This window comes from Xenopus laevis, chromosome 3L (assembly GCF_017654675.1).
Source record: "Xenopus laevis strain J_2021 chromosome 3L, Xenopus_laevis_v10.1, whole genome shotgun sequence".
Lineage (NCBI taxonomy): Eukaryota > Metazoa > Chordata > Amphibia > Anura > Pipidae > Xenopus > Xenopus laevis.
The window spans coordinates 73,366,279-73,389,583 of NC_054375.1; the positions used below are offsets into that span (position 1 = coordinate 73,366,279).

At 39.7% G+C, this 23,305-nt stretch overlaps 1 protein-coding gene across 3 annotated transcripts; it reads left to right on the forward strand.

The window, feature by feature from the left end:
* Positions 1-1,659: 1,659 nt before the first annotated feature.
* On the forward strand, positions 1,660-23,291 carry ifrd1.L (interferon related developmental regulator 1 L homeolog). Of its 3 annotated transcripts, XM_018251116.2 has the most exons (12): positions 1,679-2,148; positions 7,397-7,501; positions 9,310-9,391; positions 11,340-11,464; positions 14,116-14,273; positions 15,460-15,510; positions 15,594-15,757; positions 16,454-16,562; positions 17,494-17,628; positions 18,916-19,044; positions 20,392-20,487; positions 22,324-22,908. In XM_018251116.2, the coding sequence occupies exons 1-12, from the start codon at positions 2,112-2,114 to the stop codon at positions 22,411-22,413; spliced, it is 1,281 nt and encodes a 426-aa protein (XP_018106605.1). In that variant the 5' UTR covers positions 1,679-2,111; the 3' UTR covers positions 22,414-22,908.
* The last annotated feature ends 14 nt before the right edge of the window (positions 23,292-23,305 follow it).

The following is a 23,305-nucleotide window of genomic DNA, read 5'->3' on the forward strand; positions in this document are numbered from 1 at the left end:
CGCGTTTCGCTAAAAAGCTTTGTCAAGGCAAATATCCAGAAAGCTCAGAATTATGGAATGGCTGTCTCCGATAGACTCCATTTTATCCAAATAATCCAAATTTTTTAAAATTATTCCCTTTTCCGTAATAATAAAACAGTAGGTTGTACTTGATCCAAACTAAGATATCATTAATGCTTATTGGAAGCAAAACCAGCCTATTTGGTTTATTTAATGTTTAAATGAATTTCTGGTAGACTTAAGGCATGAAGACCCAAATTACGTAAAGATCCGTTATCCGTAAAATCCCAGGTCCCGAGCATTCTGGATAACAGGTCCCATACCTGTATAAGAGGGGCACAGCATCAAATGGTGCACTGGGCCACTGCAGTAAATGGTACAGAGCCCCTCAGTATTCAACGGTATAGAGTTCCCCAGCATAAATTGGCATACTATACCACAGTGTTAGGTAGTACAGTAACACACAGCAATAAATGGTACCGTTACCCATGCTGGTAAATAGCATAATTAGGGGAATGTAATATGTTTCGTTAGCACAAAAGAGACCTTTGCAAAGACCAAAGAGGCCAAGATTTTCATTGTTTGTATCCCTTTTAACTGATTTCAGACCAAATGGCTTTTGTGAACATGCAGAGTGTATATAATAAAATGTTGCCATTGCAAAGCGTTTTTTGAGACAAATTATTTAAAGAAACCCCAGAGCATCTGTTACGCTAATTATTGCTTAGCAATAGTGATGGGCGAATCTGACCAGTTTTGCTTTGCCAAAAATTAGTGAAATGGCAAAAATTTGCCAAAATACATTTTATTTGACGTGTGACAAAAAAAAATTTTGCTCATCACTACGTAGAAATAATGAGCAATGTAATATTAATCAGCGAATTATTTTACATTGCAGGCAGCGCCAAAACATTTGCAAAAATGCGAATTTAAACAACGCTTGTGCTTTTTATTACAATCCCCCTTTATTGTTTTCTTCTTTTAAGGAGAAGGAAAGTCTGTTTGCACTTGGGGGTGCCAAACCCCCAAGTGATTGTATTGACTTACCTGAAGTCAATACACTGGTATAACCACGGTGGCCCGGGGTTATACCAGTGAGCACCATGGAGAGATCTTATTCCTGCTTCCTCTTTCTTTGCGCATGCGCAGTAGAACGAAAAGCCAAACTTTAACTAAAAAAGTCGGCTATTTCGTTCAACTTCGCATGCGTTTGCCCTGGGAAATTTGAAGAAAGAAGATCTCTTTGTGGTGCTCGCTAGAAAAAACCCTGGGCAAGTTTGCAGAGTGCAGTGCTATCAGGTCGAAAGGTTCCACAAAACACGCCAGGCCTTTTGTTTTTAATGAATAAATAAAACTGAGTTTAATTGACATCCGGTTGGTCACCTGGTGTGTGTGAAGGCACTTTGAGATTGAAGCTCTTTACATAGCCAAAATCAACAAATTATGTTAAGAATGTAGTTTACTTCTAGGTTTTCTTTAGTTGCACCTGTACACACTTGCACACAAAGAAACATCTGTGTTACAGTTTATTCATGAGTTGCATTGTACTTTGCACACTACTTAGCAAGTGTCCAATATTGTGCAGGAATGATAGGAAAAATGCTGCATTCCCGGTAATAAAATTGCTTCTGCAACAGTACTTTGCACTGAGCCTCCCTGTTCGTGATATTTCTTAGTTATACTGTTTCTTCTGACTCTTTCACTGCATTCCCTTAAGTAAAATGGCTGCAGCAAGCTTCAGTGCCAAACAACTACGTACAGAATGGCGTTATCGGATTCGTTGGCTGGGTGTCCGCCTTTGTGACGCGCGTTCCAATGTTTATAAAAGCTCTTGCGACAGCTCATTCCACTTTATCCCAAGGTTCTGAGAGGTAAAATGTATCGTCTTCATTCACAGGCATTCACCGGAGTTTCAGTCACTTCTACATTCAGGCATTTCTACCCCATTCCGATAGAAGATTCTAAACTGATTCCTGAGAGACGTTTTAGTAAAAAGTGCTCTTCCATCGGCTGACTTTTACTCCCACTCGCAGAGAGAGAACCGAGAGGCACGGCCCGGCCTACAGCGATCCGGACAGACGAGAAGGACAAAGTGGTGCGGCTCCGCAGTCATGCCGAAACCTAAGAAGAGGAGTAACCGGGCCGCGGGTAAGTGCCGGGTGTTGTGCCCGGTGAATGGGCCTTTTGGCGGTGACCGCGCAGCGAATGATGGGAAACGTGGTCCACGCGCCCATGTTATGTGTAGTTTGTTGGTAGTGATGCTGGAAGGGGAACTACAAGTCCCATGAGTACTCGCGCTGGCTATGCCGGCATCCATTTACGCGTTATTGCTCGGTCCGCAAGCAGTGGATACTCTTTGTGCTGCGACATTTAATGGCGCAATCAGTGTGAATATTGGTTACCTTTCCAGCTGCTATTCATTCATTATGTGAAAAACTACGTCAGAGCGCTAGTGACGTTGCTGTGATGTTAAAGCCGCATAAAGCGAATCCATTTGTAAGTTGGGGGGAGTGTACAGGAAACTTGTTTCACGAGTCCAATTGGCACAGACTGACCTATATAAACCCCGTATGTCGCTAACTATAACACTATGCAGCAACAGCGCCTATTGTAAAAGAATGGAGGGGCCTTGACTGGCAATATGTGTCTCTGGCACATGCTGGAGGGGCTGATGCAAGATGCCATAGACAGTCACTATTTATTTATTGAGCAGTTTGGGCCTCTGTGTACTTAGAACGCCAGGCCTATTTTAATCCCAGTCCAGGGTTTACGGTTATAAACATTAATTATTATTTTGCCATTGAGACCATATGTTGCTGTCCTGAGCAGCAGTTCACATATGACTCTTGCTAAGCTGTATTGAACTGGTTCTGCATAGAACATTCATTATTTGCTGTCTGGTCCGGATTTCCATTTGGGCCACCCCCAGGCCAGAGGGTCTGATGTACTGTGTTTGGCAGTTGATGTTGCACCTGTTAAAGTGAAAGAGCAAACTTTGGCTGGAACTTGTACGGTACTTGTGCAATATCTGTCTTTTCAGCCTGCAGGCCATAGGTCAGGTGCTGAAGAGTACTGGCCTGTGCATAGGTACTTTTAAAAGTAAAGAATCAATGAAACGAAAGATCCGACCGCTATGATTAAGGGACACAATCCCGAAACGCGTTAGGCGGTACACAGCAGCCTATCCCAATAAATCTATCCAGAAGTGCCGTCTGTCTGCGGCGTTTTTCTTTTACAAAGTAAAGCATGTGTTATTTTCCTCCAGCAATAGGTTATCTATGCTGATTTATTTATATACTAAACCCAATTATGAACATGACCAGTCAGAGTAGTTCTAAAGGTGGACATACACAGGCCAATGAAAGGCAATGTAGGCAACTTATTGTCCTGTGTACTGGGGCCCTCTGGCTGGCTTCCCTGAAAGATAGGCCCACATCCTTTTCATCACCTTCCTTTTAGGGATGACCTTTTTAATTTGAAAAAATATTTTTGTGTATTGTATATGGGCACTGGAGCCCAGTTTGCTGAGTCATACTAACTTTCTCTGCAAGACAAGATAACATGTTTAGAGCAGAGTTAAAGGTAGGATGCACATATGCAAAAAGAAATGCATGTTACTGCTTGTGGCTCAAACTAAACGGAAAGGAGAAGGGAGGGTGCCAAAATGTTAGCAGGGTAAATATTGTCCACCATTATGGTCTGTAAGATTAGTATAGGACATTACACATTTTTTTTACTTAATTGTTCAGTATAAAGACTGGGTAAATAGCCTGTGCTATATAAAAGAATGTTTTCAATATAGTTAGCCAAAAATGTAATCTATAGACTGGAGTGACTGCAGGTGTAACATTATATAAAGAACACTACTTCCTGCTTTGCAGCTCTCTTGGTTTCCACTAATTGGTTACTTGGCAATAACCAATCAGAGACTTGAGGGGGGCACATGGGTCATAACTATTTGCTTTTGAATCTGACGTGCATGCTGACTTGGCTTTTTAAGGAACCATTAAAGGGGTTGTTCACCCTCCAACTTTATCAATTCATATAATTTCAAAAGGCTTTTTTTGCAATTTTCAATTTTTATCATTTTTGTAAAATTGAAGTTTTAAATTTTCATTATCACCTTATATCTTTCTGAAGCAGCTCTCCGAGTAAGGGTCACACTCTAAACTGTTTTGTATGATACAATTTCTTATGTTTGTCCCTGCTGAGCAGAGTCCCAGAGTTTCATTAATGACAGCGGTTAGAATTGATACAATAGTTGCTAATATTCCACAGATGCTGCTGAGAAATGTATTCGCTTGTAACAGTTCAGAATCTGGATTACTGAGCTTTCAGACAAACACTAGAGGCAAGAACTTTAAACTTCAATTTTAAAATAAAGGGACAAAAAATGGAGCCAATGAAAGTATTTTTTTTGGTCAATAATTGGAAAATTATGAGGTGAACAGCCCCTTTAAAATTCATTGACTTCTATTTACTACTGAGGCCTCTGACTTTGAGTTGTGTTTTTACTAGAGTCAGTGAGTGCAAAAGTGGTGTTCGGTTGCTAAACAGCAGCATTTGTCAGAATGTGTACGTTGCAAAAGTGTGAGCCAATCTGTTGACTGAATTAAAAAAAAAAATTGCTGTCACACATGTTGCTGTTAGATGATTCAGCTCTGTTCACATTTGATCATTGTCATGCTTATTGGCTGTGTGCTCTTGTTGTTGTGCCGATTGCCTATGGATTTGTTCTATCTCTAACCTCTACTTGAAAGTCAATGTGTTGACTGTGGTACAATTGGGCCTGAGAGACTAGAGGTTACTATAGCTCCTAGCCACTGATGCAGGTGTTTACCTGTAACAGCAGGATGATGAACATGTTTTAATTTACTATCTCTTTGCTATGTTTGCTTTCTAAATCTAGTTTTTCAGGAATACGTTCAATCTGTCTGTTTGAGCTGAAATGTTAATTAAAAAAATATATAAAATCTACAATGTAGTATCTGCAGTGTGTGCAAAATCTGTTAAAGGAACAGTAACATCAATGTTTTTTTTTAGTTAGTGTACAACGGAGAAACTGAAAAAAAACAGGCAAATTAAACTTTGAAATTGCCAAGTCTTTATTAAGAATAACTTCTGTAACTCTGCTTGCGCTCCTCTTCAGAAAAGGCGATCTGGCAATCCATCGTGTGGTGCTCGATTTCTCCTCCCTGCCTTCCTTATAGCAGATAGCCAGGGAGGAGAAATAGAGTGCCACACGACGGATTGTCACCCTGTCGCTTTTCTGTAGAGGATTGTAAGCAGAGTTTCGGTAAGTTATTTCTTAATAAATACTTAGCGATTTCAAAGTTTAATTTGTCTGTTTTTTCTTGGTTGTATACAAACAAAGTTTAAAAAAAAAAAATGTGATGTTACTGGTCAATGAAATCAGTGTTTTATTTAAAGGGCTGTTGTAGCATTACACTTTCCCCTGCTGGCATATTTAATGGGCATTGTCATGGTTATGGGATTCATAATTTGGAAATCCATTACCGTATATACTCGAGTATAAGCCGACCCGAGTATAATCCGAGGTACCTAATTTTACCTACGAAAACTGGGAAAACTTATTGACTCTAGTATAAGCCTACACACAACTACAGCCCTGTCTCCCAGCAGCGCATGTTCTGCTAAAGAGACCCCCCCAGCGATCAACCGGACTTCTTTGCAAATTTGATGGTGACAGAGAATTGCCAAACAGATTACTGTGTGCATTGTCCCACTGTCCCACTACCATGTGCAGAGGGTGCTGTTTGATATTACCATCACTGTTAATCTTTCGTATAACCAACAGAGGGCGCTGTGTGATATTGCAGTCACTGTTATTTTTTCATATAACCAACAGAGGGCGCTGTGTGATATTGCAGTCACTGTTAATCTTTCATATAACCAACAGAGGGCGCTGTGATATTGCAGTCACTGTTATTCTTTCATACAACCAACAGATGGCGCTGTGTGATATTGCAGTCACTGTTAATCTTTCATATAACCAACAGATGGCGCTGTGTGATATTGCAGTCACTGTTATTCTTTCATACAACCAACAGATGGCGCTGTGTGATATTGCAGTCACTGTTATTCTTTCATACAACCAACAGATGGCGCTGTGTGATATTGCAGTCACTGTTATTCTTTCATACAACCAACAGATGGCGCTGTGTGATATTGCAGTCACTGTTATTCTTTCATACAACCAACAGAGGGCGCTGTGTGATGTTGCAGTCACTGTTAATCTTTCATATAACCAACAGAGGGCGCTGTGATATTGCAGTCACTGTTATTCTTTCATATAACCAACAGAGGGCGCTGTGATATTGCAGTCACTGTTATTCTTTCATACAACCAACAGATGGCACTGTGTGATATTGCAGTCACTGTTATTCTTTCATATAACCAACAGAGGGTGCACTTATTCTTTCATATAACCAACAGAGGACATTGTGGGATATTGCAGTCTCTCCCCAAGTGTACTGTTGGTATAGGAATGATTAAAAGTGCCTGCAATCTCAGCTACTCGGGTCGGGTACCGCTGACCCGAGTATAAGCCGAGGTAGACTTTTTCAGCATATTTTGGATGCTGAAAAACTCGGCTTATACACAAAGTTCCAAATTAACGACCACATCTAACACAGATTTTTAAATAAGTCAAATGTTGAAAAGGATTTCCTTTTTCACTGTAAAAATAAAATAGTACTTTGTACTTGATCCCATCCAAGATATAGTTATATCTTATTGGAGGCAAAATAACCCTGTCTGGTTTAATTGTTCAAATTATTTTTTAGCAGTATGGTATTGAAAACTCCAGGTCTTGATCATTCTGTAAAACAGGTCCCATACCTGTAGTAAGAATTTGGGAAGTTCAATCGGTATAATACTAAAGCTGCCCATAGATCTGTAAAGCATGTTCAGTTTGCAGATGCAACACACTGCTCTTTGCCAATTTTGGTTACCCACATGGTTGACTTAAATAGATTATTTTTATTATTTAGACCTGTGTTGCACAACCAAATACATGAAAAATGTTTGAGGGCCAATTGAAATTAATACAGTGAAGTATATGGAGCCTTTGAGCAGATGAGGGGCCATAAAATTCCTTTTTGGTGGACTACATACAGGACTCCAGTTGGGACAGCCCTGATATAGACTGTGTGTTAGGGTGGTTATGTGGCCAGCAACTAGGTTAGATATAGCTGTTCAGATAACATTCTCAGAAGAGGTTCTTTTGGTCCTAAACGCGGGTCAATAATCAGTAGTGACTGATATCTATCTGTATGGGGTTTTTTGAGGCTGTATAATCATAGTATTTAGGAGGAATGGAAGTCTGTGATCATCTTTATAAATGGAAGCAAATTAACACGCATTTACCTTGTAGGTGGCCAGCACAAGAATGTTCAAGCATTTAGTGATGATGATTCCTCCATAGAAACCATGAGCCACTGCAGTAGCTTCAGTGATGTTGCTAGCGTTGTTGAAGAAGGTAGGTTGGCTTATTTACCTGCTTCAGACTAATTCCACTCCCATCTACTCTGCACTAACAGGTATTGAATTCCACTTTGGCCAACACCTACGCCTGTCATCAGGGCCGCCATTAGAAATCACGGGGCCCCGTACAACAAAATTTTTGGGGCCCCCTGGGCCCCGCCCACACTGACGACCAAGCTCCGCCCCATATCCCACCCACATCGCAGTTAAAAGACCACACAGACATCAGCGCTAAAAAAGTAACCCCCCCCCCCCACACAAGTTGTAAAAAGCTATTGATGGTCAGGGCCCCCTTATAAAAAAAAATTGGGGCCCCAAAAAAAAAAAAATTAAAATTTTTTTTTTTTTAAAAACATTGGTGGCAGGGGCCCCCTGTTAAAAAAAAACTTGGGGCCCCAACAAAAAAAATGTAAAAAAAACTAAAAAATAAACATTGGTGGCAGGGGCCCCCTTCTAAGTTAAAAACAAATTGGGGCCCCAAAAAAAAAATTTGAAAAAAAATTAATTTTTTTTTGAAAAAAAAAAAACATTGGCGGCAGGGGCCCCCTTATAAGTTAAAAACAAATTGGGGCCCCAAAAAAAAATTTGGAGAAAAAAAAATTTTTTTGAAAAAAAAAAATGGTGGCAGGGGCCCCCTTACAAGTTAAAAACAAATTGGGGCCCCAAAAAAAATTTAAAAAAAAAATAAATTTTTTTTGAAAAAAAAAAAAACTGGTGGCAGGGGCCCCCTTACAAGTTAAAAAAATTTGGGGCCACCAAAAAGAAAATTAATTTTTTTTTTAAAAAAAAAACCCAAAAAAAAACAATGGTGGCAAGGGGCCCCTTACGAGTTAAAAAAACATTGGTGGCAAGGGGCCCCAAAAACAAAAGTTTTAAAAAAAAAAGATTGGTGGCAGGGGCCTATAGAATATTAAAATAATACATTGGTGGCCAGGGGATTAAAAAAAAAAAAAAAAACACACAAACTGGTGTTCAGTAGAATTGAACTCATGGCTTCAGTACTTCAACTTCGCCTCCTTTCGTGACTTCGGGTCTTTTCACCGCTTCAGGACTTCGGCTGTTTTCGTGACTTCGGGTCTTTGCGCTGCTTCAGGACTTCGGCTTCGGCTGTTTTCGTGACTTCGGGTCTTTTCGGCGCTTCGTGACTTCGGGACTTCGGCTTTTTCCGTGACTTCGGGTCTTTTCGTCGCATCGGCTTCGGCTTTTCGGCACTTCCGCATTCGGCACTGAAGAGGCAAGACGTACGGCTCGGGCGCTCGTAAGGGGGGCCCGGATCTTCAAAAAAATGCAGCGCTGCCGGGCCCCCCTTCATGCCCGGGCCCGGTACGCTTGTCCCCCCTGTCCCCCCCTGATGGCGGCCCTGCCTGTCATTGCACTTACACCACAGAGCAGATGGGAGTAGACCAGCTTTTTCTCCATCTACACGGGTAGAAAAGCCCCCTGTGTATGGCATTAGCTTGAGGGCACTCAAGGTGCAGTCTCTGCTTCTCTCCGTCTGTGTTTTCTTGCTGGTGGAGAGAAACCAATATGCTGCCACCCGCTCAGATTTTTCTCTGCAATGTCAGGCACAGTTTTGGCCTGTCTGCAGACACTTGGTGGATATCGATATTGAAACACAACTATGTATTTTCATGCAGATAACCGCTCTGTGTCTGCACCTAGGCCAACACTGTGCCTGTCAGTGCAGAGGAAAACTGAGCTGATGGAAATGTGAATGCAAACATGAGATTGTGCCTCTTGTACCCTCAGTCTAAAGTTTTGCTTTGCTACATTTATTGTAACATTTGCTTATGCAACTGGCAGGTACGGAGGTAGATGAGTATGCTGCTCAAGAAGACTTTGAATACAAACTTAAAGGGTTCATTGACCTAACAATGGATAAAAGGTAAGCTATTTTCATGAGCCCAACTTTTATGCTTTATTGGGGGCTGTTTTGCATCTACTGACGAGTCTGTGGCTCTGGCATCTTTGCCATGTAATGTAAACTGCTAATCGGCTTTTATAGTTTGTCTACATACACTGTATGTTATGGCCTCTAGGCTTAGGGAACTCATATGGAGTAACTGGGGCATCTTTGTTGGCACAGATCTTCACTGCTTAAAGGCACTTTTGACCTTGGATTGGTACAGAAACTAGCTTAAAGGAATTGTTCAGTATAAAAATAAAAACTGGGTAAATAGGCTGTGCAAAATTAAAAAACGTTTCAAATATAGTTGGCAAAACGCAGTAACCAATTAGACTTGAGGGAAGGCCACGTGGATCATATCTGTTGCTTTTGAATCTGACCTGAATGCTAAGAATCAATTGCAAACTCACTGAACAGTTATGTCCCATATGGCCCCCCTTAAAGTTGCTACTCAGAGCTGAAAAGCAGAAAATAGTGTTCTGTTAGACATCCAGTCACTCCAGCCTTTATACATTGCATTTTTGGCCAACTATATTAAAACATTTTTTATTTTGCACAGCCTATCTATTTACCCAGTTTGTATTTTTACTCTGAACTGTTCCTTTATTGCTTTTTTGCACTTAAATTAATTTACATGGTTGTATTTATATTGACAGCTGCCTACTTCATACTAAACTTGTGTAAATATTGTATGCCACTACTTTATATTAAAACTTGTAAACAAGCATCTTGGTGAAACCATGTAGATACTTTATTAATCTGCTTCTTTTCTAATAACAAATCTGCCTTACAAATATAGTACTTTTTCATGTTATTTTTTTTTATTTATTGCTGTTTTTCTAGATATTCTCTGCAAGTGCATATATACAAACCCATACGTTTGTATGGTTTATTTAATAGTGACTGAGTAAAATGTAAGCACGGCAGTACTTTTTATTAATCTTAAATGCTTACATTTTCAACTACAGATCAAACCCTTCACTTAACAGTTCAGCTATTGATATTGTAGCTATCATTTGTAAAAATAATTAAAAAAAAGTTGTTCAGGCTGTATTCACACTGGTTATAGATCATTGTGATTTGGGAACGGTGTTTTATGGGCTGAATGTGCCAGTGCTTACATAACAAATGCTGTACCAGTATGGTCTCGATTAGTGATGGGTGAATCTGTCCCATTTTGCTATGCATTAAAGTCAATGGGTGTCAATTTTTTTATATGCGCAACAATTTTGTCCAATTGCATTTGATACGCAACAATTTTTTCTGTTGCGGCAAATTTTTCACCGCAGTTTCACGAAAAATGAGCTGGAAGCAAAACGTGGAAATTCACCATAAATTCATGCCTGCCAAATAAATTTGCCCATAACTACTTCTGAGCTCTACAAAATCTTTTGTGCTGGAGTTTTTCCTTGTAGTCTATATATTCTTTGTGTGAGATTTGTTTGGATATTAGGGGCATAATTCTGAACCAATACAAAGGCCAATGGACTACCAATTTAGTGAAGTGGTAGTTAGAAGCATGTATTTTAGCAGTACAGGTGTTGGATCCATTATCCAGAAAGCTATGAATTACAGAATGCCTATCTTCCATAGACAACATTTTAATAATTAAAAAAAATCCTTTTTCTCTAATAATAAAACAATACCTTGTACTTGATCCAAGATATAATTAATCCTTAGAATTAGAAGAAAAAATGGCCTATTGGGTTTATTTAATGTTTACATGATTTTCTAGTACACTTAAGGTATGAAGGTCCAAATTATGGAAAGATCCGTTATCTGGAAACTCCCAGGTCCCAAGCATTCTGGATAACCGGTTCCATACCTGTACAATGTTTTTGGATTTTTCTTTAACTGTGGCTGCTAGTATTTTCTCAGATGATTAGATTTCTTTATTTTGGCTCTAAATTTATGGATTTTATAACAGTGCAAAGACGAGGCAAGCTGCCTTGGAAGGTCTGAAGACTGGGCTGTCATCCAAGATACTTTATGATTTTATTATGGAAAGAAGAATGACTCTAACAGATAGCATTGAGCGCTGCCTGAAAAAAGGTATGTTATTTCTAACTGTACTGAAGTTTTGCAGTGTAGATTTAAATATAAAGCTTGCTTCCTAAATCAGGAATAATGTAGCTTGGTTATAGCATGAGTACCGAACTGTAAAAGTGGCCATACATGGGAAGATAAAGGCTGCCAACTCTTCCACTAGATTGACTTAAGTAAGTTATTGGTTAGGCAGGTCATTTCTGACAGACTTGAACATTCTGTCTGGTGAAGACAACATTGTTGTGCCAATGCAATGCTTATCAAATGGGCTTCCATATAGGTCTGTGTTTGATCTGATTGTTGGTTTGAATAAGCCCCATTTGACCCTTCACATGAGTAGCAAAAATTAGACCCAGATTTGCTTATTCTGCGACCTTTAAACTAAAGCTGCCCTAAAATATTTTTAGTTTTAGTTATTATTTTCTGATTTTATTGGATAATTGTCCTATGCATGCTCTGCAAGTTTAATGGGGAGAGATATTGATATTTATAAGGCTTGAGCGTTTTTACTGTATTTGGCATCATTGGACACATTTTCCCCAAACTAAACAGAATATAACATTTGTTAGAGGTTGCAAAATATTACGGTATAACTCTGATAAAAAAAAAAGTTTTAAAGGGGACATTTCATATATACTCATCTTCAGTTATATTATTGTTCTTTCCTTACAGTATGGAATGATGCAGAAAAGAAAGCAGTTGAAATGTTCATTTTATTAGAGCTGCATGGAGATGTTCACTCTTCTGCGTCTAGGCTGAAATGACAGTTGGGAGTGTCTGTTCTTTCTCCCACCGGAAATTGTAATAGCACTGACTGACAGGCTGAACACTGGCATATAACAGAAAGCCCCTCCCACCTTCCTGCCTGTTAGTCTCCAGCCTGCACATAACACTCATAAATGCATCCAACTATATACTCATTCTGCACATTATTTATTTTTATCCTATAGCTGCAATTTTTTCCAAACCAAATTTGAGTCTGTCAATTGTGTTCACAATCCTTATCCGTCTCGCACTTGTATCTCCAAGTCCGAAACACAGTATCTAGAAAAAAAGAGCCAGCGCCATAGGCACAGGACCAACAAACAAAATATAGGGTAATATTGTTTCAATTATACCACTTGTGCTCAGATGTAGGGCTTAGCTATATCACCGCTAAACGTGAACCCTTGTAAGTTTTGCCACCACCGTGATTATATAAAAAAAGGATAAAATGGCTTTTAAACTTTCCGTAGCAGGTTTCAAGGTGACACTCGCAAACATAAATTTATTTCTTGGCATGTAAAGAAATTTTCCAGTGTCTATTTCACTCTCCTTCTTGTGCAGCTGTTAAAAGATATGCAGCAGCGAATAGTGTAAAACCTTTTCATTTTAAAACAATTATTAAAAAAAATGCCCTCACATGGCATCTCATATTAAAGCATATCTATGCTCCGTCCTGGTAGGGAACCGTCCCCTTGTGGAGTCCGCACAGTCTCTGGTATCTGTAGCGTGTAAAAACCAGTCTGCAACGTTTTCCTTGTGTCCTTCAGTCAGGGAGCCCTCCAGTGACGTCACCAGCCTTGCGCGTTTCGTCAGTGACTTCCTGAGGAAGGTTTAAAAGCTTATATTATATAATCAAGGTGGTGGCAAAACTGTTCACATTTAGCGGTGATATAGCTAAGCCCTACTTCTGAGCACAAGTGGTATAATTGAAACAATATTACCCTATATTTTGTTTGTTGGTCCTGTGCCTATGCTGCTGGCTCTTTTTTTTTTCTAGATGCTGTTAAAAATTAGTTGCAGGGAGTAAGTGTGCAGAATCAGTATATTGCTAGATGCAGGGAGTTGGAGCAAATGAAACAGATCTGTAAATACTTTTTTCTTAATAAAACGTTTTTATTCATCATGGAAGAAGGAAGCGGGGAGAGATAGGGGAAAGCAGCAGAGGTGTTGGTTGAAGGTGCCAAAGATTAGAAGAAGCAGCAGGGAAGCGATCCCAGCAGAGAGGTGTCCAGTTACAGCTGCAGGGAGCAGATCCGGAAGAGGGCAGGTAGAAAGCAGGGGGGGACATAATGGGGGGGGGGGGAAGCAGAGGGTGCAATTGGAAAAGGAAGCAGAGAGGTGTTGGGTGAAGGCTGCCCGGAGCCGTTGGGGAAGGCAGCAGGAAGAGATTAGAAGAGCCAGCAAGGAAGTGATTTGGAAAAAGTAAGGGAGCGTGATCAGTAAAGGCAGCAGAGCGGTGTCGGGTGGGGAGCCGATGGTTAAAGGCAGAGGGCGGAGACTAGAGAAATGGGGGGGGGGGGGGGGGAATGCACAATGGGGAAATGCAGCGGGAGATGATTGGGGAAGATATCGGTTAAAGCAGCAGTGAGCTGATAAGGGCAGGCAGTGGGGAGGAGATGAGAAAGGAAATAAGAGTCTTCGCCAAAATGACATCCGTGAAAGTGCCTCCTATGTCTGTCGAGCAGTCCAGCCTAGCTTTTGCACGGCCGGCGGCTGCTGAGCAGTACAGAGAGAAGCCTTGGACCGGAAGTTTGTGAAAGGGGCGGGTCAAGTCCTGTTTTCTGGCTTTTTAATCCATATTTGATCAGAAAGGTACACAAATAAAAAAATACTTCAATTTCATGTTATTTAGCATGCTTTAAGGTTTATCCTTAAATCAAATCCCTTTCCAGGAAAAAGTGAAGAGCAGCAGGTAGCAGCAGCCCTTGCTTGCCTTCTTTGTTGTCAGCTCGGATCAGGAATTGAAAGCGAGGAAGTTTTCCGAACCGTTGCTCCAGTTCTAAAAAGCATTGTTTGTGATAGGAGTGCAAACACACAAGCACGGCAAGCTGTAAGTATCTGAACCAGGATGCTCTTGTTTAGAAGCTGCTACTTTGAGGCAAACCTTATTTTAAAGGGGAGGTTTGGCTATAAAGAGTGTTGTATACTTATCGAGTTCCAATTATCTTCATATTTATGGTAGATTATCTTAAATAAGTCATTTTTCATTTTCCCCATTTTCGCACCTGTCTCTTTATTCTCTCTACATGCAGAAGTTGGTTGTCTGATTTTTATAGCTAGCTCTAAAACGGCCTTTGGAGAACTCCTTTTGCTTAGAAGATGTATTGGAGCTCTCACTAAAGTCACCAAACAGTCTCTGTACATGCAGGGCTTCTGGCAAAGTAATTTATTTTGGTAGAGCTAACTTGAATAAATGACTCCAGCACATGAAAATCTGACATCCAACTCCTGCAAGAAGACAGAATGATGAGAAACCGATGCTGAGGGATAGTACAGATAATTTGATTATTTCATAAACTGTACAAAATTGATTACTTGTATTTTGCAAATAACTTATTTCCGTATGGTGAAGCTTATATCAAATTTCTATTTTCATGGTAGTTCCCCCAGAGTTACATTCATGTTTAGACCATTTATTAAAAGAGAAATAACCATAAAATGAATGGCTAAAAATGTCATATTTTATATACTGAACTTATTGCACCAGCATAATGTTTCCGCCTCGCAATAGCAGCAATGATCCAGGACTTCAAACTTGTCACAGGGGGTCACCATCTTGCAAAGTGTCTCCGACACTCACATGCTCAGTGGGCTCTGAGCAGCTGTTGAGAAGCTAAGCTTAGTGGTTGTCAAAAATTTTCAAGAAAATGAGGTTGGCCTGTAATATAAGCTGATGTTACAGGCCTGATTATTACATTCTGATGCAAGTTGCACTGGTTTCTGTGCTGTTGTATAGTAATTATCTATATTATCTGTGTGTACTGTATAGTGAGTTGGTCCCTAAGCTCAGTAACGGACAGCAGCACAGAACATTTGCAGTGAATCCGCAGAAAAGATGGGGAACTTCTGGGGCATCTTCAGAGGCACAGATCTTCCCTTCTAATAGGCAGTGTTGACCTTGGGTTGGCCCAAGCTTAATGTAGCCTACTAAGCTTTAGTTCTCCTTTAACCTGCATGCAATGAATATAAATCTGGAATGGAAATTATAATGGCGTAAATGTGTTTTCCTTCAACAGTGTGCTACATATCTTGGACTCTGTTGCTTCATTGCTACTGATGATGTTGAGGTAAATGTCTTGAATAGTAACTGGGGTAGGTAGGACTGCTGGCTTTCTTTATTTTTTATTTCTTTAATTCCTTGTCTTATCAGGATGTATACACCACAATGGAGTGCATGGAGAATCTGTTTACAAAGCAGTATCATTCAGAGAGTGCAGCTGATAACTGTTCAGCACTTCACATCCAGGCTCTTCAATCATGGGCCCTTTTGCTGACCATCTGCCATAATAGTGAAGTGAAGAAGAAACTTGACATGTAGGTACATTATCTGGTGAATATAATACATTACATAAGTACATCCCACAGCCCTCCATGCAGTTTGCACACAATCACGGTTACACAATCTCTCTCCTCTCTCTTGTCTTTAGGGTAGCAGACCCTTCTTCTGCTGCCAGGAATCCTGCCTCTTAACAAACAAATTTCCTCAATCACTAAGGCAGCTCAGTAAAACAATTGTTACATGCACACAATCACGGTCACATGATCCTTTCTCTCTCTGCACTCCTCTGGCCTGGGCAGGCACATGTGCAGTAAAGTGAAAATGCCAGCTACTGCGCATGTGCCAGACCAGAACAATGACACGGGCTGTGACAAAGATTGCCTATCATTTGTCAACCCCCAGTGATTAACTTCTCCTGTAATGAATCCTACAAGGTCAAAATATTCATTTTGCTCAGGAATCAACTGGCCAATACTTGGTGAGCTGCAATTCTTCACATACCACAAGTCTTGTGTTAAGTTTGCATGTCCTGGAAAGTGTTACCCTAAACTTTATATTGGTCTCCAATATTTCCTGTGTGGTTGCAGTGAACTTTGGGCATCTTTTATCTTCATATACCTGCCCCCTGTGTTATATAGAGTACTTATTCACTGTAGCTTTGCAGATGTGCCTAGAAACTGCTTGACGATTTTTCTTATAAACGAATGCATGACTAAGTGGTTTCTTTTCAGACATCTCTGTAAGCTTCCACGGCTGCTCTCTTGCGGTGATGTCAATATGCGAATTGCTGCTGGGGAGACTCTGGCCCTCTTGTTTGAGCTGGCACGTGAAGCAGATGCAGTGAGTACAATTTTTTTTACTTTTTTGTTTTTGGACAAATCTGATTAAATATACCAACACAATGTTATTTCAATCAAATGCTTTAAATATATTCAGCCAAGTGAATACTACTGTAATGTATTATGAGTAATGTAAATCTAAACATAATGGTCTGCTCCTGAGCCATCCATAAAAATTGTCTGGGTTTCATATTAGCAATGCAGTGGATGGAGAGGCAGCCATTAATAATTATCATTCCATATTAACTCTGGGCTCCAGCCTGCATAATGTCTGCATTCTGTTGAAACCTCAGACTTGAAAGCCAATCAAGTGTAGAGCTTAGTATGAGTGTGACTGTAAAACTCTTGTCTCACATTTACACATGGCTTTGTAGAATTAACTCTTTTTAGCCTTGTCCTTCAGTAACTTTGCCATAAGATTTCCAATATATATTTGGTAGAGTTTAAATGGCCAAACCACTGCATACAATAAGATTGTGATTTAAGTACATGGAATACACAGTTCCAGGTGTGACATACATTACTGTAGTGCAGGGATCCCCAACCTTTTGAACCTGTGAGCAACATTCAGAAGTAAAAGTAGTTGGGGAGCAACACTAGCATGAAAAATGTTCTTGGGGTGCCAAAGAAGTGCTGTGATTGGCCATTTGGTAGCCCCTATGTGGATTGTCAACCTACATTGAGAATCTGTTGGGCAGTACACCTGGTTTTTATACTACCAAAACTTGTCTCCAAGGCTGGCATTCAAAAATAATCACCTGCTTTGAGGCCACTGGGAGCAACATCCAAGGGGTTGGAGAGCAACATGTTGCTCACGAGCTACTGGTTGGGGATCACTGCTGTAGTGCATGATTAAATGTTTGCAGTAAGCTGTAAACGAGAGGAGAAACTTCTGTTTATTTATAACTTTTGTTCTCATTTGCTCCTGGCAGGATTTTTACTATGACGATTTGGAACCCCTGACGCAAACATTAAAATCTTTGGCTACAGACTGCAATAAACACAGAGCAAAGACAGACAGAAGAAAGCAGAGATCTGTATTTCGAGATGTCCTTAGAGCAATAGAGGTGATATTTATTTCCTTTGAATACCTTTTGTTATCTACTACACAAGTCGTTTCCAGAGTACCCTATATGGAAGCCTACATCTATGCTCTTCCAGTACTTCATTAACCCTCATTGAATTTACTGCAATTGTTTGGGTTTAGAACACCCTAAAAACTGACATAAATTATTAACACTGGAAGGTCTAAATGTGTGTGCAGATTCACTGTTCAGCTCTTTGGCTGGTTAATGTACCCCCCCCAGCAACCTAACAGAACAATGGGAAGGTAACTAGATAGCAGCCCCCTAACACAAGATAACAGCTCCCTGGTAGAGATAAGAAAAGCTCTAATAGTAAAATCCACAAAAATAAATAGGTAGGCTGTACAATTAAATGCTTTCTATATACAATTGGGTAAACCAAAAATGTAATGTTGCTCAATTGTACAATCCTGCGACACATTGAGTAGGAGAAACAGAAAGAAAGCAGTTCCATCCTAAAGTGCTGGCACTTTCTGTAAGCGCATGACCAAGAAAAACTGACCTGAGATGACTGGCTACACTCCATTATTACAACTAAAAAAAAATTCTTGCTGGTCCAGGAATGAAATTTTATATTGTAAAATGACTTGTTTGCAGTGTAAACAGTGTAATTTAGAAATGAAAACGACATCATAAAAATCATGACAGAATCCCTTTAAAGTGGACCTGTCACCCAGACACAAAAATCTGTATAATAAAAGTCCTTTTCAAATTAAACATAAAATCTGATTTCTATTTTTTATTAAAGCATTCATAGCTGTTATAAACTCATTTAAAAAAACTTAGCTGTCAATCAAATATTGTCTGCCCCTCCTCTATGCCAGTGGCATAGAGGCGGGGCAGACAATTACTTTCACTTTCATTCAGCACTTACTAGATGTCACTGCTCTCCCCACATTCCCCCATTCTCTTCACTATTTAATTGTGTAACCAGGACATGGTGTCCACAAAATGGCTCCTGCCTGCTTGTTATAATTATGCATTCCCAGACTGAAGGAAAAAAGATTCAAATAATTTATATAGTGTAATTAAAGTTCATTTTGCTTGACTAATGTCATAAAATAGGATTTGGAATTTTTTTTGGGTGACGGGTCCCCTTTAAGTATTACTCACCCAAGCTGTACACACCTTTTTGCAACAATGTATGCAGATTGCAATAAGTAATCTTGATTTACAGAAAGATTGGTACCTTTTTTTACTTTTTGTACATTCTTGTAAAATATTCTGCACTGTTCAAATCTCCAGTAAAAAATTGCTATCCTTTTCCAGGAAGGAGACTTTCAGCCAGAAATGATCCGATTTGGAAGGGAGCGCATTCATATAGACAGCTGGGTTAAGCGGCTTACATATGGTACCTTTAAGGAACTTTTTGGATCTGGAATGCAGTATCAACTTCTGGTACTTTTACAATTTAAAATTGTTTTTTGTATCTTTATATTCATCCCTGTGGAAACTATTAGGGCAATGGTACACAAGGAGATTTGTTGCCTGCAGTAAAAATGCACAACTTCAGGTGTCTTCTAAAAATGCTTTTCCCACTGGAAATAATTTGCCATGTAAAAGCATACTTTGCTTTGTTTTCCAAAGTTACATGACTTGGTTTTTTTCCCACCAGCGATTTACATTGTTGCTGAATGGAAAGCATTTTCAGGAGATATGATGTCCATGGAAGCAAAATTATAACCAAGGGAAACCATTATTAGCAGTACAGTAAAAGCATTTAAGATATAGGCGCCAAAGATGGAAGTGGGAAGCACTCTATTACTTTATTTTGTCACAATTTCTCAGGGTTACTTTGCTGAATGGACATGCTAACCTTACTTCTGCAGCCAAAATGATTCACTTAATGAAGACAAAGCTATAAACTGAAAACATGGTTGCCATAATGAACCCTGGTGCCCTGTACGGCTGCCTAACTTGCTCTGATCACCCAAACCCTGGCCATTTTGCTTCTATCAGGCTTCTGACTCTTGCCACTCTTAACTGCAGATCAGATTTTGAGCAAATGTGTTGGTTGTAAACCATTCCTTGTACTCAGTTTGTGAAATGCAGAGCCTTTTTTAAAGGGAACCAGCACCCAATTTCGCTCATGTTTTTTTGCATAAAGAAAACTGAATTCTAAGCAACTTTCCAATACACACAAAACAGCGATTTAAAAGTTATTTGTAAATGTAGTTGCAGTTGAAAGCAGTGCTTGATTCCAAATGTTTTTATTTGGTTATAAATCTTAAGAATAGCAAAAGTCCAGGTTTTTCTTTCAGGTCTGTTAAATTGACTGGTTTCTTTATTGTTTCAGGAGTCAGACCCAGTAGTGCATACAATATAAACAGCTGGAGAGATACTGCTTTCCATAGAAATTCAATTTACAATTTACTTTGAAACCATGAAACATTTTTAATACATATTGAGAAACTGCTTAGAATTGTGTATTGTACATAAATTAGAACATGTTTGTATGAAGTTCCACTTTACACTATAAACCCAGTGGCGTAACTACTGGGGGAGCAGGGGGTGCAATCGGGCCAGGGCCCGCACCCCCCTCGGCCCCCGGCAGCTCGCGCACCAATGAGTTCTTCGGTAATTGCGGGTGTACGGAGGGGGGCAGGGCCCAGCTGCACGTCCTGCGCCAGAGCCCGTCCCCCTCTAGTTACGTTACTGTATAAACCGCTCAATGACAATGAGTTCATAGTTGACAAATGAATACGTGGTATTCTACTGTTTACACTAATGACTTTCTCTCTCTAGACAAATGTATTTCTGCGCAGTATATTTGAGCTTGGCCCACCACTACTGCTGGATACTGCCACTATTAAAGCAATGAAAGTATCACGTGAGGAAAGGGTAAGTCTGTATCAATGAGCAGAGTTTGTTGAATAGAAAATGATTGCTGTTTTTTGTGTAGGCTTAGTACAAAGTTCGCTTTCTTATCATGGTCTGTAGCGGGGGGTGGAATAGAACTTGTTAAAAACAAACTTCCATGCTAGTACAAAGTCATGGTAAATTCTAATTCAGTGCAGTAGTGTACTTTTATCAGACCTCAGGTAGCCATTTTACTCTCCAATAAATTGTCTTCTGGTCACCCCGGTAATTTTATACTGTATATCCTGTTTCCTCAAAATAGTCTTTGCTCGGCGATACATAAGCCTGCGTTCCTCTCAATGTCTTGTGTATTGGGAGTAGAGAATGCTGCAGACACTAGGGTATAAAGTTTTATACAATATTAATTGGGAAGTATATCCTTTTAATATAACTTCAATGTATAATGCTTGTGCTGGCCATACATCTTGCCCATTTTAACAAAAAAACTTCTGATTAGAGGGGGGGTTTAGCATGACTTAATTTTTCTTAATGCTTCTTACTCTGATAAAGCATTGTTCTTATCCAAACTATTTATGTTCCTGCATTGCTTTGTGCTCAGTCTACAGACTTATTCATGACATATTTCAACTTTTTTTAAAATATTTTTTAAAACCGTGTTGTCCAACTTCTCTGGTATGGAGAGCTGGCATTTTTCTGGTCTACATGGTGGAGGGCCCATAATGGAAGTAAAGGTTGACCACTCCACTTTTTAAACCACACCCATGTTACCACAAGACCTATGTCCACATTAATGATGGTAGCACACCATTAAACCAAATGGTTGGTGCTCACTGCAGGGATATCACTTATCACTCATATGTGAAACAAGTTTTACTTATTTTTTTTTTATTTTTTTAAATATATTAAGACATACCCTTAAATCCATATGCCTTGTCCCCCTGTTGATAACACAGCACCCACCACCAAACTATTAAACACCTTAGGGGCCCCTAATGAAAATTTACAAATGCTAACAAACCCCCACCAGGTTCACCTCTGACAGCATAGGACAGGCAGAGTATGGCCCACACACAGTCATGGGGCTGGTAGGGTATGGCACACACAAGGAGCATAGGGCAGGCAAAGTATGGGTCACACACGGAGTATAGGGAAGGCAGAGTATGGGGCACACACAGGGAGCATTGGGCTGGTAGGGTATGGCACACACAGGGAGCATAGGACATGCAGAGTATGTCACACAAGGAGCATAGGGCAGGTAGAGTATGGGGCACACAATAGGGAGCATAGGGCAGGCAGAATACTGCAGGAGATGCAGGCGAAACCATCAGGACCACTCTAAGATGAACAGTTCATACTTAGTGACAATGCTGGTGCTCCTCCAGCGGTTTGAGGTGCGAACAGTGTGGGCATGGTGTGAACTGTACAGGGCATTAGGGGTGAGCTTACACTCTGAATTTGAGGTGTAAACCATGCAGGGGTCAGTTAATCTCAATACTGATACCTTTTAAAGCTTATGCAAGTTAAGCAGTCACATCAGACAGACTTTCATGTGGGGGCCACACAAGGGAGAGTAAAGGGCTGACAGTTGGGACAGCACTGCTGTAACATATTCCTTTTTATTAGACTTGTACCGCATACCAAGAGCCACAGATTGAAGTGCTTGTGTTTAGATACTTCCAGTTTCATTTTGCCTTTGGACAACTGTACCATTTAACTTGTCTTACAAAGATAGATTCTTGCTTTCTATACTCTTGGTGCTTTTAGAACTTGCAATATAAATTGCAGTACTGCTGTTGCGGATATCTTTTACTGCTGGGCTGATTTACATGCATAACAGCGTTTTTTTCCTTCCGTCAGCACATGAACAACTCTGCTGCATTCAAAGCGAGAACAAAGGCAAGAAGCAAACTGCGTGACAAGAGAGTTGATGTTGGCGAGTTCTATTAAATTAGTCAGTGGAACTCCTGCTGCTGAAGTGAATATACTAAATGGATTCTAGTTGCTGGGGAGTGTAGTGGGGGTGACCATAAAATGTAAATGTCATGTTTTGGGTGCTTTCAGTTGCTCACTAGCAGGCAATTTGCAGTTCTGCAAGCTATATGGTATCAAAGCATTACACTTTATTAATATATGAATTGTGTGGTGACAATATACTATTTAATTTCATGCAAGTAAATGTCAGCACTTCTATTCTAACAACCATTACGATATTAAGATGCAGAATTTATGACTTTTCTACTGTGTAATGAAATTTGGTTTAGGAAAATGTTACAATCCACATAACTTGTCTCTTAATGATTCATTTTGTCCTGTTATATTTTATTGTGCCAGTGTTCCCTTTATTTTTTTTCTCCTGTCATTTGTTTAGTCACGCATAACTGATTAATAATCCAGTATTAAATGAAATTCTATATAAATGTTAATAAAAAAAATGCTGCCTTGCTTGTATTGCTTTGATTTGTAGATAGCTAGATGCATGCTAATAGCTTTTCACTACAGAGTTTTTAGTCTTATTCACTAATTGAAAATCGTTTTAATGAAATATTCAAATTTGTGACCTTATGAGAGTATCTGTGGTTTGTACATCGAGTAATGGGTAGGAAACAATCATGTATTGATTTAAAATTGTTGTATGTCACAACTTGCTGTTTGATTCAATATTTTAACTATTTATAAACTTTTTTGTAAAATGGCTGTTACCAAACTATTGATCTTTTTACCTTGCACCTTTTAATGTCTCATGAGACATGCACAGAATTATGCCCATTCACTTTACCTGATATTAGTGTGCTTATTTGCCTTTAATGAATGTAATTCATTGCAAACTCCTTGGCCTCCG

Bases quoted from the DNA above. Each gene is read 5' to 3' on its own strand.
- ifrd1.L (XM_018251116.2), top strand. From the start codon at position 2,112: ATGCCGAAACCTAAGAAGAGGAGTAACCGGGCCGCGG. The intron at 14,274-15,459 runs GTAAGTATCTGA...TTCCTTCAACAG, and splicing joins ACACACAAGCACGGCAAGCT to TGTGCTACATATCTTGGACT. The intron at 19,045-20,391 runs GTACTTTTACAA...TTCTCTCTCTAG, and splicing joins GAATGCAGTATCAACTTCTG to ACAAATGTATTTCTGCGCAG.